Source organism: Paramormyrops kingsleyae, chromosome 6, assembly GCF_048594095.1.
Source record: "Paramormyrops kingsleyae isolate MSU_618 chromosome 6, PKINGS_0.4, whole genome shotgun sequence".
NCBI classification, from domain to species: Eukaryota; Metazoa; Chordata; class Actinopteri; order Osteoglossiformes; family Mormyridae; genus Paramormyrops; species Paramormyrops kingsleyae.
In genome coordinates this window covers 34,030,674-34,048,591 of record NC_132802.1, presented here as the reverse complement: position 1 = coordinate 34,048,591, position 17,918 = coordinate 34,030,674, and the positions used below count along the sequence as shown (strand labels likewise).

The following is a 17,918-nucleotide window of genomic DNA, read 5'->3' as shown; positions in this document are numbered from 1 at the left end:
AGTCGCGGGACAATTCCTGAACCTGAAGGTGGACATCAATAGTAAAGTGAGCTGTCAGGCTGAAATAGGTGTTCTGAGCTTGGTTGGCTTCTGGGACTCCTGAAGCAGCTGACAGGTAGCAGTAGGCCAAGCGAGAAGCAGCTCTGGTGGTTGCTGAAGCAAAAACTCGGATGTGGGAGGAGTTTGGTGAGGCTATGGAGATGGACTTTAAGTCAGCCTCAAAGAGGATCTGGAAAACATTCAGGCGACTCAAGAGGGGAAAGCAGGGCTTCACCAATGGTATTTAAAGCAGGGATGGAGAACCTCGACTGGTGAAATAGTCAGGTAGTGGCAGGAATATTTGGAAAAACGGAGTGGGAGATTGACAGAGAGATTGGTGCAGCATCAGCAGTAATGCGGATGCTGTACCAGTCTGTTTTAGTGAAGAGGGAGCTGAGCCAGTTTACCGGTCCATCCATGCTCCCACCCTCACCTATGGTCAGGAGCTCTGGGTAGTGACTGAAAGAATAAGATTGCAGATACAAGTGGCCGAAATGAGTTTCTTCCACAGGGTATCTGGGCTCAGCCTTGGAGATGAAGGGTGAGGAGCTCATGAATTCGGGGGGGGGCTCAAAGTACAGCTGCTGCAACTCTGCATCAAAAGGTGCTAGTTGAGGTGGTTCAGGCATTTGTCTAGGATGGCTCCCTGCGGAGGTGTTTCAGGCATGTCCAACTGGGAGGAGGCAGACCCATGGACACGCTGGAGGGAATATATCTCACCTGATAATGCCTTGGGATTCCCCCGGAAGAGCTGGAGGAGGTGACTGGTGAGAGGGAGGTCTGGGCATCCCTGCGTAGACTGCTGCCCCTGTGACCCCGGATAAATGGCAGAAAATGGATGGATGGATATTAACACTGGGTAAATTTAAATATACTAGATCCTTATGCTTCAAAAAACAAATGAAAATGGAAAGAAGTGGTTTAACACTGTTATTCTACAGTGACCATGTTCTGTATAGATTTCCGTACATGTAAAATCAAAATAAGGATGAAAAGTACAAAGGGACAATAAGTTCCCAATTTCACAGAAGAGTTTTCGAGTAAAAATAAGAGTCAGTCCAAAATAAAATGTTTCATATTTGCAATGCTTATAATTCCACTCCTCTAAATCTAGCCATGCTATGTAATATCCATCTATCAACAGCTTATCCAGCCGGGGGGGTGGGAGGATGGAGCCTTGCACAGGCAGGGGCTGATTATCTTTTCTGGGGGCCCTAGGCTGACATAGCTAGGAGGCCCCCTAAGCAACCCACTTGAACTATTTTTTCAGCTTGGGGTGGGGGAAGATAGCTTAAGGTAACCTATGCATTAATCCTCCCCTGGGCAGAGGGCACAAGGCACCTTCTCTATGAGACATTTTGAGACACCAGCTGGCTTAACTACATGTCTTTTGACTACAGAGGAAAATCAGAGTGCCCAGTGGAAACTGGTGCAACATTAGAAAAATAAAATGCAAACTCCACACATATAGTGGTGTATTTTGCTATCCACTGTGCCTACAATGACATAATTCCAAGGAATCAGATATAAAGACTGCTTTTCATTTACCCACTATATAAAACCCAGCTTTTATTCATGCAGTTTTATTAATATCTTTTGAGGATATGTGCTACTTTATTACTACAACAAATAGACATCTTAACTTGGTTAGTCATGTGACATGTTTTTGCATTATGTCACTGCCAACAAATACAACCACCAGGTTCTTTATTGTTTGGACTAGGTCTTGTTTGACATGATAACGTTAACAAAAATGAACATAACTAATTCACTGTTAATGCTATGTACACTTCACCGCATTGAAACGTACAATGTGATTTTCTTCCCAAGCTTAAATTAAATCTCATCTGGACGCGGGTTGTGGCCCCTGGTGAAGCCCTGCTTCCCCCTCCTGTAAATAGGTCCCTGACCATGCCTACTTTGTTATCTCTACTACATAATTGTGGGCAAAGCGAAGATGCACGGACTCCACGTGTCTGGCACGCTGTGGATTCACACCCAAGCCGTTAACTACAATACCCAGCAGCATCGAGAGGGCTCCAGCCGTAAGTGGAGGTGGGGCGGCCCTGATCTCTGTCTGTGCTAACCGGGGAGAAGATGGTGGAACCTGCGGTAGCAACGTGCACTGTTCTCCGTCCAAAACACTTCGAAAAAGAAATACCTTCCCAGCCAGGTGTTAGGTATCGCTTACCCGGTGACAACCACAGATAATACCCGCGCCGGGCGACAGCCGGACCCGCGCCCGCGCCGTCGAGCACGCGCGTTTCGCGGCCGTCGGAGAAACGTGGTTTGGCGGCCGAATAGGTGGCCGTTGCAGGGTCGCGCTTCTCTCTGCCACTTATCTCGTCGGTTTGAACATTAAAGATAGGATCTCCTGGAAGGGGTCGTGGATTGACCGCGATCGGAGAGTGTCTTTCTGCCTTCGAGAGAAGTTTGGGCGTGTGATCCGGCGCGGTCCCGCTTGGACGGTCGGCCGAGCTGTGACCGCGGGAGGCGACCGGCAACATGCCGAGGAACAAGAAGGGGAAACGCGGCACGAACCGTGGTGAGTTCAACCGGGACTTGTCCTGTCACATACCGGGAACAGGCCCCCCAGTGGCTCCGTGTTAAGGCATGCTGGTAAGATTGACTAATTAAACTAATGTGGCGGCCGAAATTGGCGTTTTCTCCGCAATGACTGCCATGTGGGTGGGTATCGTTACCCGGAACGAAAGCGGAGCTGCTTCCAGCGGTGAGGATCAGTGTCGTCCGGGGAAGCGTGTTTTACCAGCGAGCCTCAAGCTAATGTGCTTCGTAAACTTTGTACAATCACCACCAGCGGGATTTACAGTTAATGGTTATTTTTAGATTTCTGTTGAGCGATCGAGTTAAATTAGTCACATGCTGACATTGGTCCTGGCTCAAAACCCCCAAACACAACTTTTGTATCATATTGTCCCAAGTGTTAATGTAACTGATCCTGTAGATGGATCTCCTTATTTAAATGATGTATTAATTTACATACAGTACTGGGCACTGACATGTTTGATTTTCATATTCCAGTAATAACAAAACTGTATGCTCATTTTTTCAGTGTCACGAGGACAGCAATTCCAGTTAAACCGTTGACTGGAGTCTCGATGCTGCTTCAGTGATTTCAGATTGATCGTTTTTATTTAGAAAACTCCTGACACTAACAGTAATTGGTGAATAACCATGCAGTTTCATGAGCCAGAATTCAGATCATTCATTAATCAGAGTATATCGTGAGGTTGCTTGAAAGGCACCAGGATAGTGTGGATACCAAACTGAAATCAGCTCATTTGCACCTGAATGACGAGGGAGATGCCGCAGCACAAAGGTTAAATACATTTTCTTTGCCTCCGAAGACAGTGGGTCGTTGACCTTTTCTGTTGAAATAACCACAGTGCCGTTTTCCCCCTGGAAATGCATCTTAAATAATTTTTTTCCTGGATTAAGCGCAGCAGTAGCGATCCCCCAGTGTAAGCAGTGTGTAAGCCATTGTTTTGGTCGCAGCCAAATAAATGCAAACCTCGTTCTTTAAATCATGGGTGTAAATTTTGGGGGGGTGTAGCCAAAATTATGCCCTTGATAATCACTTTTCATGTACTTATCGTGGTCAGGGATGTGGGGATAATTTAAGCCAAGAGGTATGAATTAACAAAATACAAAAAGTACATCTCCTATTAGGACGATTATAAGCCTATAACATAACAACGCCAAAGCTTATATATGAAATCTCACTATTTGTTGTGTTATTGTGATTTGTTCCTTTTCCCTTTAAACTGCTTAAGTATTACCTGTATTGTTCTTGTCCAAAGTAATATGTAGTTTTTTCTAAAATAAGCACAAATTAATGACAAAGTGAATATACCTACCCCTGCTGTGTGAACTGAGTGGATAGGAAGGCAGGGGCACACTGTCTTTGTAGTTAAATTCATATTGGGATACCTGATGTCATTAGCTAGGCAAACTGTTTAAAGCACCTTTTTAATGACGTTTTCTCACATTCTGCAGCCCCAGAATGTTTTACTAGGTCTGAAGTTTCTTCTGCTGTCCCAATGGATTTATTAGTGACAGCTTACTGCAGCATTAAGTAAAAGACGTAGACCTGTACAGGGAGAGGATAGCGGTGATCTAACGATCTCTTCCTCCCCACATTGCCCTGTCGGCCATCCAAGGCTCTCTCCGACAAGAGCTCCTTCAACTACAGCTGTCGACTAAGGCCCCTCTGCCGTATAAAGGTACTGGTATGTGAAATATTGTCCCTGAGCACCCTGACATCTTCCTCTAATCGCAGCATGATCACTACTGCCATTTATCTGTACTGTCACATCTCAGCTTACCGTGGCTGGGAAGCTAATTGCGGCAGTTTTTTTTTTTTTTGAGTAATTCAGTAATTTGTGTAAACCTGCTTGAAGAATTAGTGTGATGCTTTAATATGGTAAATAGTTATGTCGTTAATCCAAGCATAAACCACATTTATAGACGCAATATATACAAATTATACTGTTGGCCATTTACTTATTAATAACCTAAGACCCTTTATTTCCATGTATTTCCTGTGTGATTCCCTTATCTTCATTTCGTACAGTTCTTCTAGCTGACCACCTAGCTAAGAGCCTTCTCCCTGACCTCATTATTCATCTCATTCCAAGCTGCAATGAGAACTTTAATGCATGGTTATCCAAAGTCAGTGTATTAACTAAAAGTTTGTATAAACTAACTTTACTCTGGTCTAGAGTTGTCGTGTTTACTTGATGAAAAATCATGATTTTTTTAAAAAAGTATTGATTTTAAAATTTGCCTTGGTTATCCAGCAATATGGTGGATGGAAGGTGACACATAAGAGATGAAGGTCCAAATAATGAGTGAAAACCTCAGTTGTGTGGAATCACTTCACATTAAAGGTGAATGAAAATGCAGTTGTCTTGCATAGCAGAACTTAAATGTCACAGCTAGGGCTGTCACGATCATGAAATTTTAACTAACGATTAATTGTCATAAAAATAATTGCGATTAATGATTTAATTGTCTTTTTCCTGTTCTTTGTATAAAGTTAACATATTCATAGTTTAATAATACACATACACCTTATGGAGAAACCCTGTCTATTCACTTTGAACCTTATATATAACATATCAAAAGGCAGAAACTTTTAAATTAATGTAAAAAAAAATGTTTGCCTTAGTTTTGTTAACAAAAATGTCCAGGGCGGGAGGGAGTCTGACATAAATAACAATCGGTAACCAGTAATAATTAAAAAACTAATCAGGACAATACAGACAATATCCTTTTCACACATAACCGATCATGCTCATTACTGGCTAGGCAGATTCCAATTTCTTTTAAATCCTTGAGAAACTCATCCTTTAGTTGGTTGTATAAATTGGAGATTGCAGTTTTGGACATGTAAGTTTTGCCTGGTAATTCATATTGCTTGTCAAAGTTTTGAAGCATTACTTTGAATGCTTTCTTTTCGACAATATTGAACGGCAGCATTTCTTTCGCTATATATCGCGTCACGCTAGGGTGACCACCTAATCCATGTCAGGAGGGACACTATGAGCTACAACAGGATTTGTAAACTACCATTTCATACATTTCAATAAAAAGGACCAGGATTTCACTTAAGCACTGGGTTCTTGCCGTATGCTGATTGGTCAGTCTCCTATAATCATGCATATGTGTCAGTAATGTTAATGTGAAACAGCTGGATGAGTCTTTCAATCTAGGAACTAACCAAACATTTTAGCAGAGCACAGAACCCTTTCAGCTTTAAAGTAGTTCGTAAAAGCTGAAGTAGCTCATAGTGTCCCTCCTGACATGGATTAGGTGGTCACCCTACGTCACGCTGTCTATTAATGAGCGCCATTTGGCTCCGTCACGTTTATATTTAGTAACTCGATCAAAAGCATTAGTGATAGGTAGTAGCCGAGGAGCCGTAGCTGCAGTTGTTTTACCTAGTTCGGCATATTGGGTGGGATGATGAATCCGGAGGTGGTCTTGTAGATTTGTTGTATTGGCGCTTTTGACCGACACTTTTCTTCCACAAATTTGGCAAATCGCTTCAGTCAGGTTATCAGGCTCTCCTTTTTCATTTGGCTTGAAACCAAAATGCGCCCACAGCAGAGCTGTTGTGTTTGGCTTTGAAACTAAGTTCTCCATGATTACTCTGCTAGAGTGGGACGGTGCCGAATGAGAAAAAAGAAGATACAAGCACAAATCCAAAACTGTACTGCCCAAACTATTAAATAGTGATCAAAAACATTTCAATTTATAGGTATATAACGATTATGATAATTATCCAAAAAATTATCGCGGTCAGCAATTAATTGATAATTGTGACAGGTCTAGTCACAGCGGTCTGACTGTAGTGCATCTTAAAAGACAACATTCGGCATTCGCGGACTCGCCTAGTAATGCAAGGACTAGCCTTCTCTGCCTCTGACACCATTTCAACTCATATTTACTTTGTATGATTCATGTATCTCAAAGTAATTGCTGCTTAAATGGTTAGCCCATTTGCTTAGCTGCATCATCTTACATAATACTGTACATAATAACCATATAGTTATTTTTTGTGAATTTTCTGAGTATGGCTCAATGATATTGGAACAAGTTCATATTGAGATATTTGAAGCTTTTCCAGTATTCAGGGGTTGGAAAATGATTATAGCAAAAAAAACTTATTTCACAGACTCTATTGGTATATACAGTGCCTGACAAAAGTCTTGTCGCTTAACCAAGTTGTAGGAACAACAAATAATAACTTGACCTGTAGTTAATCAGTTGGAATCAGAAATGGCTTATGAGAAAAGGCAAAGCCCTCTAGATTATGCTTATTATACCAAAATAAAGTTTTGCATCATTCATTGAGTTTTGTCATGTAATTAGGACAGAAAGGTCAACTTTTGCCTGGACAAAAGTCTTGTCATATGCAAAAATAATGTAGAAATTATACATATACTTCATTTAGAATACACAAACAACTACAATAACATCAGAACATAAAGTCATGGTGCCTTGGAAAAAAAAATTAATAATGTGTATGACTCCCATGAGCTTGGAGGACCACATCCATACGTCTTGGCAATGACTGAAATAACTTGTTGATGAAGTCATCAGGAATGGCAAAGAAAGCAGTTTTGCAGGACTCCCAGGGTTCGTCTAGATTCTTTGGTTTCGTCTTCCAAGCCTCCTCCTTCATCTTACCCCAGACATGCTCAATAATGTTCATGTCTGGTGACTGGGCAGGCCAATCCTGGAGCACCTTGATCCTCTTCAGTTTCAGGAACTTCAATGTGGAGGCTGAAGTATGAGAAGGAGCGCCATCCTTCTGCAGAATTTGCCCCCTCATGGTTTGGAATGTAATGGGCAGCAAGAATATCTTGATACTTCAGGCTGTTGATGTTGCCATCCACTCTGCAGATCTCTCGAACACCCCCATGGATGTAACCCCAAACCATGATTTTTCCTCCACCAAACTTGACTGTTTTTTGGGTGAATTTTGAGTTCATGCGGGTTCCAACAGGTCTCCTGCAGTATTTGTGGCATTTGGTATGTAGTTCAATGGATGATTCGTCAGAAAAATCAACCTTCTGCCACTTTGCCTCTGTCCATCCTCGCTGCAAGCTGTGGGCCTTGGCAAATTCAACATGCTTTTTTTGTTATGTTCTTGTTAATGCTGGTTTCTGAGCACTAATTTGACCATGGAGACCACTGCGTGCGAGAATTCGAGAAACTGTTCTTGTAGACACAGCGGTTTCTGGTGACCAGTTCTGATGTAGCTCTGCTGCAGTTGAAAAAGGGTTGGCCCTGGACTTTCGAAGCAACAAACGGTCCTCTCAAAGAGTTGTCTTACGGGGTCTGCCTGAACATCACCAGTTTCTTTATATCTTTTTTTTAATCCTCTCCACTTGATGTTTGGATACATTAAGGATGTCTGCCACCTCAGCAGCAGACTTGGTCTGTGGTTGAATCTTTGGTATGTTGTCAGAAGCCAGGCTGCACTTCAAGTGAAGGTCTGGTGTGCTGGGGTTCTGTTTATACACACCTGGGATTATGTTAATTACAATATTTGTCACAGGTGAACCTCTAATTTGTGATTGGTTGAATAATTAAAAGACATGACAAGACTTTTGTCCTTGCAAAAACAGGTGTTTTGGACTTTAACAAGCTGTGAACATCAGGATACTTTTTGACGGTTTCATTTTGCACCCAGTTATTAATGTGAAAGCCCTTGGCATTAAATTGATCCATTCATTGTAACAATTGATTGATTAGAAATAAAGTTGTATGCCTTTTTAAGTTACTATGTCCTTATGTGACAAGACTTTTGTCAATGACTGTAAGTTAGTGGTGTTGCCATAAGGTGTGCCAACAGTCAGAAGAGTCTGGACAAATCACATGCCTTTGCTCAATATTGTCTCTATGGGATCCAAAATAATTCTAAACAGTGGAAGACAAATATGTCTTTCCGTAACAAGTTCTTTTTCACTTTTCTCTTCCTCAGTAATTTTTAAAACATTCTCAGAAATGCACCACATTGTATATGGTGAGTCAAACAGTATGGGTGCGAATGATTATGATTGGCTCAGAGAGTGCATGCAGAGCTTATACAAAAGCAGCAACAGTAATCTTTTTTTTTTTTTTAACGTCTACTAGGTAGTTTCATTTCTACATTCATTAATACCGCAAAGCTTGCTGAGTTTTATTTCCTGTGACAGTAAAAGTGTATTAGTGCAACTTATTGATGGTCTCTACTCAGGTGACTATCAGTCTCAATGTGACAATTGATGATGTTAACGTAGCGCATGGAGCTGGCCTTAGTATCGAGGGCGACACTGTGGCCCAGTGGGTAGCATGATTCAAAAAACGCAGCTTATATGAAATTTGTGTGCCTGAGTTGAGTGAGTGTATCCCCTGCCATGAGCTGGTGCCCCGTCCAGGGTCGGCTCCTGCCTCTTGCTGATTACAGTTTATAACATATTATATAATTGATTACTTGGTAAATCGTCATATTGATTTGTCGATTACTCAGTTATTAATATTAACTATAGTGCCAGCCTTACTCTGATCCTGAACTGTTGGTTGCAGTGGTAAAAATGTTGATTTGACTGTATTTTGAGGTAGTCTGGTCTCAGCATCAAAGGAATAGTAGAATAGCGCTTCTTATCCTACCTTGAGGAAAGGTTTTTTTGTCCCGTTTGATCATTTTAGAGTATTTCAAGCTTTGTTTGCTCGCCCTCTTTATAGCAGGCTGGTGCACATTTAGGGTCATTCCATGTCAAATCATCACACTTTCAGACCTCATCGTCACGGATTTTAACGATGCTGATTTGGTCACATGAGTAACTCATGAAACTGAAATTGGGCATGTCTTGGATCAATATTGAGGGAGATTTAAGCAAACAAAATTTAAACTTTTTTGGGGGGGGACTATTTTGCCAGGCAACCCCCCCCCCCCCCCCAAAAAAAAAGAAAGTTCAAACTTTGTTCGCTTAAATCTCCCTCAATATTGATCCAAGACACGCCCAATTTCAGATTCACGAAACATACATACCACATGTAATTTGTGATGTAAAAGGCCCCTTTGCACGCGTCAAACAGGCAGTTTGCCAGTATTTGTATCATTCATCACTCAGATTTTGAGTTCTGTCATGTTGTGTTAGCGCTGCAGTGGCTCGTCCTGTGGAAGTGTTTACATGCTTATGCTTTAGGCCTTTTGACTCTATTCGATTTACTGATTGTAATGGAAAAACAAATGATTCCCATCCTGCACAGCTAGAATTTGAATATGCATGTCCCCCCACCCCCCAGAGTGAGACTGTGACAGATTAAAACAAGGCTTCTCCATGAGGTTGTCAAGTTGTCGTGGGGGTGGGAAGCTGCTGGTATCACATTCCTGCTGGCTCAGTGCTTCCCACTGTTTTGAGGATTACCGCGCCTCAGGTCATGTGACTGCAAGCCAGTTAAAGTGCTGGTGTCCTCAACACTCAGCCAAACAGGACCGCCTGTCACTTTAGCCCCGTATGGTCAGCTCAAAGGTCACGGACCGAAAAAGATATGTGGCGAGTTTCAGGTCAAATGTTTCCTGTGTAATTTGTCTCTTAAAAATACAGTTGCATCAAACATTTACCTTTTTGTCTTCACTTGTCATCTGTCTGTAAATAAGTACAAGTGTCCTCTGTTTATCAGCATTCACAGTAATATATTGGCTGCATGTCTCCCTGCTTCCAGACTCCTTAAAAGATATTGACCCCGTTAGTGACTGGCGTAAACAGCTGAGTCGTTGATGGCCACAGCAACCAGGATCGCAGGCTTTTGTCCTTCATGGTCAAATTCACAGACAATGGCTGCTACAGTAACATCCCACAAACACCTAATGAACATCTCAAAAACAGGGTAGCAGACCGTCCAGCAGTTGAAATTGAAATTTTAAGCAGGCAGTTGTCTGACATCCTAGGAGAACAATACAAAATCAAAAAGAAGGTCTGTAAAACGTCTACAATTTAAAATGTCACATGTCAACTATTCCTTTTCCCTCTTCTCCTTACCCCTGCTTCACTCAGGGGGGCGGAACGGGGTCAAGGGTGAGTCTGGAGCCAGCGACGATGAGCAGGCCAGTGAAGTCCTGAGTCACTATAGCAGTGCCAGTGAGAGCGCCTCTGTGCTGGAGGAGGGTGCTGGTAGGTACTGGAGCTGCGCCGCATTACATTTGGGGTCATGGGTGCCAGATGCAGGGTCAGAGCAGAGCCTGTAACCTGTAGGAGGGGAGCCGGTGGATGAACAGACTGCGCAGGAAGAGACTGAGGACAAGCTGAAGCAGTGCTTGGACAACCTGATGGACAAGAGGTGGGTGTGTTCGGGGAAACTCGAGATGGGAAGTGAATATGCTGCACCTGAAACGGAAACCCATTACCGGGGACATCTGCGGCTCCGTGTAACATTCGTTCTTTGGCACTGCTCGGTCTGACCACGAGCGTGTGCGTGCGTTACTCGATGGAAACGTAAAGAGGCATTCCTAGACATGTTTTTGCCCATCTCTCTCCCCTTCAAGCGCAAAGACCCGTTTGATGGCACTGGAGAGCCTGAAGCAGGGCTTCTCGTCCAGGATCCTGTACGACTTCCTGTTGGAGAGGAGGCTCACGCTGTCCGACTGCCTGGAGAGGAGTTTACGCAAAGGTGGGGAGGCTGGTGTGAAACCTAAGAGGGGAGAGCCTTTTTTGTGGAGGAGGCCATGTGATGCAGCCCCACTTTGTTCTCCCACAGGAGGCGCAGAGGAGCAGGTGGCAGCAGCCACTATGTGCGCCTTGCTGTGTGTGCAGCTGAGCACGGGCGTCGACGGCGAGGAGGTTTTCCGAATCCTCAGGCCCGTGCTCAGCTCCACCCTGAGTGACGACTGTGCCAACGTGGCGGCCAGGCAGAGCGTGAGTATGGGCCACCTGTGGCGTTTCCGGGCCCGGCTGCCGTGGCCTCCCATCTCACCCCCCGGCTCTCCCCTCCGCAGTGTGCCACAGCCTTGGGCGTGTGCTGTTATGTCGCAGCGCCTGATAACGCTGAGGTGAGCTGATTGCCCGACTGTCCGAAACGCATCATACTATCGAGTCATTTCTCACGACACTGATAAGTTTCGAATATTTCTGGTGCCGCAGGACCTTTTGAAATCCCTAAGTCACCTGGAGAGTGTGTTTACCGCTTCGTACCCCAGCTGCGAAGGCGTCCTGCCCGCCCACAAGCCGGGGATGTCGGCACTCTACTGCGCCGCCCTGCAGGCCTGGGCATTGCTTCTCACCCTCTGTCCAGCCTCTCATCTCAGTTCCTCACTGGACATGTAAGTGATGTTAAACTTATGCTCACATCAAACTAAATTTTTGTTTTTGACGTCTTCCCTTGGTTTTAGAGTAGTAGAACAATCGCTCTATATTTACCAAACTGGGGGAGCCAACGGTGGCATAATAAAATTACTGATGAAGCCCCTTTCCTTCTTAGACACTTGCCTAAACTGCAGGCCTGCCTGGAGTGCAATGATGTCCACTACAGAATTGCCGTGGGGGAGACCATCGCCCTTCTGTTTCAGCTGGCTCGAGAAATCGATCAGGTACATCGTCACTATATTAAACGCCACGCACGAAAGCCACACTAAACGCCGCCCACATTCACAGAGCCACCTTCTGGCCGAACGCGGAGGCTGTCGCATGTCGCCAATTGGTCCTTTGCTCAGATGGGGTGTGTGTTTGTTCAATGACAGGATTTCCAATATGATGACTGCGACATGTTGTGCGAATGCCTGAAAGGCCTGGCGACGGATGGGAACAAGCACCGAGCCAAGAACGACCGGCGAAAACAGCGTTCTATCTTCAGGGAAGTGCTGCAGTACATCGAGGTGGGAACTTGACAGTAGGAAGCAACGGACAGCATGCAGTAAACCCTCCTGCAATCACTATTGAAGCCTGGTTCTTTCATAACTTGGATACATATGAATAAGATGGTGGAAATTGTAATCTGTATTTGGAATCAATCTTAATTCGTTGAGCATGGAGCTCTAAGCTTCATAGTTCTCATTAAGCAACTTTTGGCGCTTTTCCACTGTCATCAAAAACCGAGCTGTACCCGAGCCATAACACACAACCTCGTTCATTGTACAATATGTGAGCCGTCCCCGTGCTGACATGGTCCGCTTTACTAGCAGGGCTGAAAGCATGACCAAACTGAGCAGATTTCATCCTCACCACGTGATTGGTTGAAATGCACGGATATACCGGTGTTCTGTGCATGGATTATCTGAAAAGAAAAAAAATAAATATATATATATTATATTATATAAAATATATATATTCTCTGTATATTATTCATTATTAGCAGTATTGCACATTATTATGTATTAATGAATTCCTGATAATTCAGATCTTGAAAATTTACCATAGAACAGCCGAATGGAATGGATTCATAATGCGAATGTGCACAAGTGAATGGTAATTCCGCTAGCTTTAGCATTTGAGGCTAACATAACACGACGATTCTTACAGATGTGCTGGAAAGTTAGGAAGTTGGCACACGGTAAATCATGATGTACACTGTGTGAACAATAAAGCTTTTCTTCGGTTTTATGTCACTGTTGCTCTCCAAACCCAGCAACGTCTTTACTGAGCCGACCTTTTTGCAGTGGAAAACCGATGTGAGCTGGAACCACGCTGTAACTAGTCTGTCTTTGCAGCATGGATTGGGTATGATTAGGTTCCTATATGGCAGTGGAAAGGTGCCAAGAGTTACAAATGACTGGGACAAGAACAAATATCAGTTTGTGCATCATAAATGGCCGCAGCCCTTAACCTTCATCCTCCTCTCCAGAACGAAGATTTCAATGAGGAGAAGATTTGTTTTGGTGTGGAAGGCATCTATATTGACAGCTGGGTCCGAAGAAGAACCTATGACGCCTTTAAAGAGGTTCTGGAATCCGGAGTGAGATACCACTTACAGGTCAGGAAAGGGTTACGTGAAAATCCCGATGGCGGTTGCATTGTTGGAATGCAAACACGTTTGGCTTTACTCCAGCAAGTTACATTCCTCCAAACTCTGTGTGGATAGGCTTCACTGAACGAGCTTAATACCTTGTATGATTTAAAGAGCACTTAGGTGTGAACTCTCCAAGGAATACTTTGATTTTTAGATTTATTTTATCCTCCTGAGACCCAAGGAAAAAAAGTGTCCTTCAATTGTAGGTTATTTGTCTAAACAAGACATCTTACAATTTAGATTTTTTCAAATTTATTCTTATTTTAATTTCACAGCATGTCCTCTTTAGTGCACAACAAGAATAAATATGTTTCCCAACATCAGTGGAAAAAATAAATGCAAAAGTACAATGTCCATTACAATGGACATAAATGAATAGGTCGGGTCTCAGGAGGTTATACACAAAAGCACCTGCTATCTAGGAAATAAGTTACACAACAGCTGTACTAAACGTAATACTGTTATATTGTAATATTAATGAATTATCACAACTGCTGTGCACAACATGGTTTCTCAAACAGCAAAAGAATAATACAAGTATAATCTATTCAGATTAGCAGACATTCTGCTGCTTTGGGTGCAGAATAGCTGAAATCACTGCTATCTGAGCCATTTTAAGACGCTACTCAGGAAGTTGAAGGAGAAGCAGCTAAGATGTTTAGTAAGGAATTGGCATTCTCATCCTCCTGCTTTTCAACTTTTTGTTGAAAACATTCAAGTGAGAGACTTTGTGCTGGTTGCTATGCGACCGTTGTAACAGCAGGCCCTCTGCTCATAAATTATTCATGTACATCCCGTTCCGATGCTGAAGCTGTGGGTGGGGGGGCAGTGTTCCACAGAGTCGTCTGTGAACTTCTCGGGCATGTATATTTGCATTTTACATGTACAGGGGGCGGCATGGTGGTGCAGTGGTTAACACTGTTGCCTCACACCTCTGGGACCCGGGTTCAAGTCTCCGCCAGGGTTGCATGTTCTCCCCATGTACTTCGGTTTCCCCCCACAGTCCAATAGGTGTGCATGTGTGAGTGAATGGTGTGTGAATGTGCCCTGCGATGGGCTGGCCCCCTGTCCAGGGTTGTTCCCTGCCTCGTGCCCGTAGTTTCCGGGATGGGCTCCGGACCCCCCGCAACCCAGAACGATAAAGGATAAGCGGGTTGGAAAATGGATGGATGTACAAGCAATTTGCTGCATTCATTTCCACATGAATCGGCAAATCCACACCAATGAGTGTTAACCACATGAGGTGAGCTTGTGAACTTTGCGGGAAGTCATGGTTTGGAAATCGTGAATCTCACTGAAATATAGGCTTATTTATTATGCAGTCTGTTGCTTTTTCTGGTATCTGGGTCATGGGTTTGAATCCACTAGCTGGTAGACTAATCACACTCAGGCCACAACAGCTCCAAGAACGCTGCATGCTCTTTCCTCATTTGTTTGTTGGTTTGAACGAAAACACATATTAAATAAATGTAATTTATCAACTGTCTTTGTGATTGCAGTATAACCAGCTTTTGAGGGACATCTTTGAATTGGGGCCACCTCTGATACTCGATGCTTCTGTGAGAGCCAATAGGATCTCTCGTTTTGAGAAGGTAACATTTCACACCTGTCCTGTTGCAGCATAATTCAAACGTGCAATAAGCTAAGCGAGAACAAACTGGCCAAGAAAGTTAATGTGATGGATGTGAAACGTTGTGCTAAAGCATGTTTGTAAATCAGTGTTCCAATGAACTTCAATTTTAATTTTTCTTCATAGCACCTGTACAACTCTGCTGCATTTAAAGCAAGGACTAAACTGAGGAATAAAGTTAGGGACAAGCGGGCAGACGTGATGTGAGAAAGAAGAACTAAGCACATGCCATGCTGGCCTTGAAGACAACAGCACTTAGAAGAACAGCAAAAGAACCCTCTTCTCTTCACGTAACACAACATGCTGCTGCCAAATACCCTTGACTTCACAAACAATGCAAATGTATGTGTAGTTTTAAAAATTTTTAACACCACAGGAAAAATATCAAGTAATGGAAATTTTAAAGAAGTGTAGATCTTTATATGAATCTCATGTACAAATACATTATATTAATCTCATGTACAAATGCATCATACGATATTAACCGTTTTTGAATATTTTACTTTCTAATTTATTGAGTGGGAGACTTTTGTAAAAGTTTCAACACACTAAGGGGACAATGAAAATGAAAATATTTTGTAATTTTTCTATGTATATTTTGTATGCTGGCTTGTGGTGCGTTCTTTACAAATATGCACACATGGACAGTACGCAAACACATATATATATATATAAAATATGCATTATGAAGTGCACCCGGATTCACAATTTAAAAGAGAGAGTGGCTGTATTTTCTAAATGTAAGTTTCTTGGTCTAGGTGACTTACAGTGCTTTGTACCCAAAGGGTAAGCAAAATTTGAAAAATCAAGAATTAAACTATAATAATAAACATTGATTTTTTTCTGCTTTAGGGTTTATCTGGGGTGGTGAAGGCTGTAATGGTCCCCCTAAGTTGTCTCTAAACTTTTAAAATTAAGTCGGTTGCCTCATTTTATGACACATTGATACAGGAGTTGTTTACAAAGACTGCATAAAAGCAACTGAAATATAAAATTTGAAATACTTTTTCTGGTGTCTTTTTTTTAAGTGTGCTAATTTGTGTATTGTTTTTGTAGAATACGCTGAGTGTAATCCAGAATGTTGGACCTCTGTATCATTTTCTGTCTTGAATGCTTTGATAGTTATTGAACTGATCGAGCTGGTGAGAGATTGAATGATCTGGCAACATTCTGCAGGATTGGAAAAGTTTATCATACGTGCTTCTAAATTATTAAATTGTGTTGTTAGACCTTGTAAAGGAACTTCCTTTTAAGCTCATATTATGAATATCTGTAATTCTCTAATCACTGATTTTTTTGTTAACTTTTTAAATTGTTCAACTGTTAATGTTGAAGCTGAGTTTGTAATTCCACAGATCAGCCTGGATTATTTAAAACTTTTTCTGTAACAGCAAGATCTGCTAGATCGGGAGCCTGCCTCTGTATGCTACAGCATTAGTAACAAAGTATAAACAATGATAACTGAAATCTCTAACCATGGTGAAAGCATGCAACGCCTATCCCACACCAGGAGTCACCAGGTGCACAACTTGTAAAAGGTTACTGTCTAAACTAAAAATGCCTGAAGCAGCTCATATAGGCAGTTGCATTAACCTCTCATGGGTTGGCCAGCACTGGGTGGGGTGTCAGCTGCTGTCTGTGCTGAGAGCTCCTGGAAAGTTAATTAAAAAAAATGTCAGGTTTGAAAGCATGATGTGTGTCTTCATGGTTTCTGCTTCTGCATGGTATGTGTTTCAAACAGACGCAGTGCATTTGTTATAAGACCCACCTTGGAATGTATTGGAGACTAGTTCACCCTTTTCTTGACAAGCTAATTCAGGATCACCAAGAGGATACTGTCTACCATACAGAGATAGTCAATCCACCGAAACAGTATTAACATCAGATTAAGTCCCAAATTAAACTCGCTATACTATTTGATGCACCTACCAATTGCGAAGAGAACCCGATACTTCCCTTACATTAGTAATATAACCTTACGTTGCCTATTTAATCTGTATTTTGTGTATTTTAATTGTATTTTGTGTGAAGCATAACATATTAAATGAGGTGATATTTAAATAAGTAAAAACTTAAGAAATTTAAAATAAGATGTAACTGGGGTGAGTGAAACGGTGAATTGAAACAATACTGATATTTGAGTCTTAATGTCACATGATTATGTGACCCCACATTCACTTCCGATTTGCCTGACTTTGTAACCTGTACGTTACTTCGTACGTGTTCTTGATTACATTGGATTCTAGGGTGTTTTTTTGTATGTCTGACAACGTTAATACACACACCCTGATTCCTAACAGGGGTGCCAACTTTGGTCAGCTGACTGGCGTGAGATTTCCAGTTTGAGAAAAGTCTGCACACACATGCACGCATATTTATATGTATGTTACAGTTTTACTACCTTATAAACAGTCTGTAGTGTTTACAAACTACCCCAACGCTTTTGATGTAGCTAATTTTAGGTTTATAATAGAACAATATAGATTTCCCGTAAGATTTCTTGCATGAGCGTGTCTGAAAGCGTGAGTGTCAAGCGCCAGCTGCGTGCGGGTTCGCAGCCCTTAATTATAATGTTAATGTGTTTGATTATTTCATGAACAATTTTACATCAGTGACTCGACCCCATTCATCTTTCCGAAGCATTCAATCTCAAGTAAAATATATTGTGTTATTTTATCCTCAGCTTGCAGGGGCCTGGCCTCCAGGATAGTGTGATAACCAGGGGCTGACT

General features: G+C 42.4%; 1 protein-coding gene across 4 annotated transcripts; it reads left to right on the top strand.

The window, feature by feature from the left end:
* The first annotated feature begins 2,099 nt into the window (after positions 1–2,099).
* ifrd2 (interferon-related developmental regulator 2) lies at positions 2,100–16,193 on the top strand. Of its 4 annotated transcripts, none has more exons than XM_023821047.2 (13): positions 2,100–2,584; positions 4,221–4,283; positions 10,614–10,730; positions 10,812–10,896; positions 11,102–11,226; positions 11,314–11,471; positions 11,552–11,605; positions 11,697–11,875; positions 12,034–12,142; positions 12,293–12,427; positions 13,393–13,521; positions 15,057–15,149; positions 15,314–16,193. In XM_023821047.2, exons 1-13 carry the CDS (start codon positions 2,545–2,547, stop codon positions 15,392–15,394), a joined length of 1,368 nt encoding a protein of 455 aa, XP_023676815.2. In that variant the 5' UTR covers positions 2,100–2,544; the 3' UTR covers positions 15,395–16,193. The 4 variants fall into 4 exon arrangements, with proteins under 4 accessions (XP_023676815.2, XP_023676814.2, XP_023676818.2 ...); XM_023821046.2 differs by having other exon boundaries at positions 4,221–4,289; XM_023821050.2 differs by lacking the exon at positions 4,221–4,283.
* Positions 16,194–17,918: the final 1,725 nt, after the last annotated feature.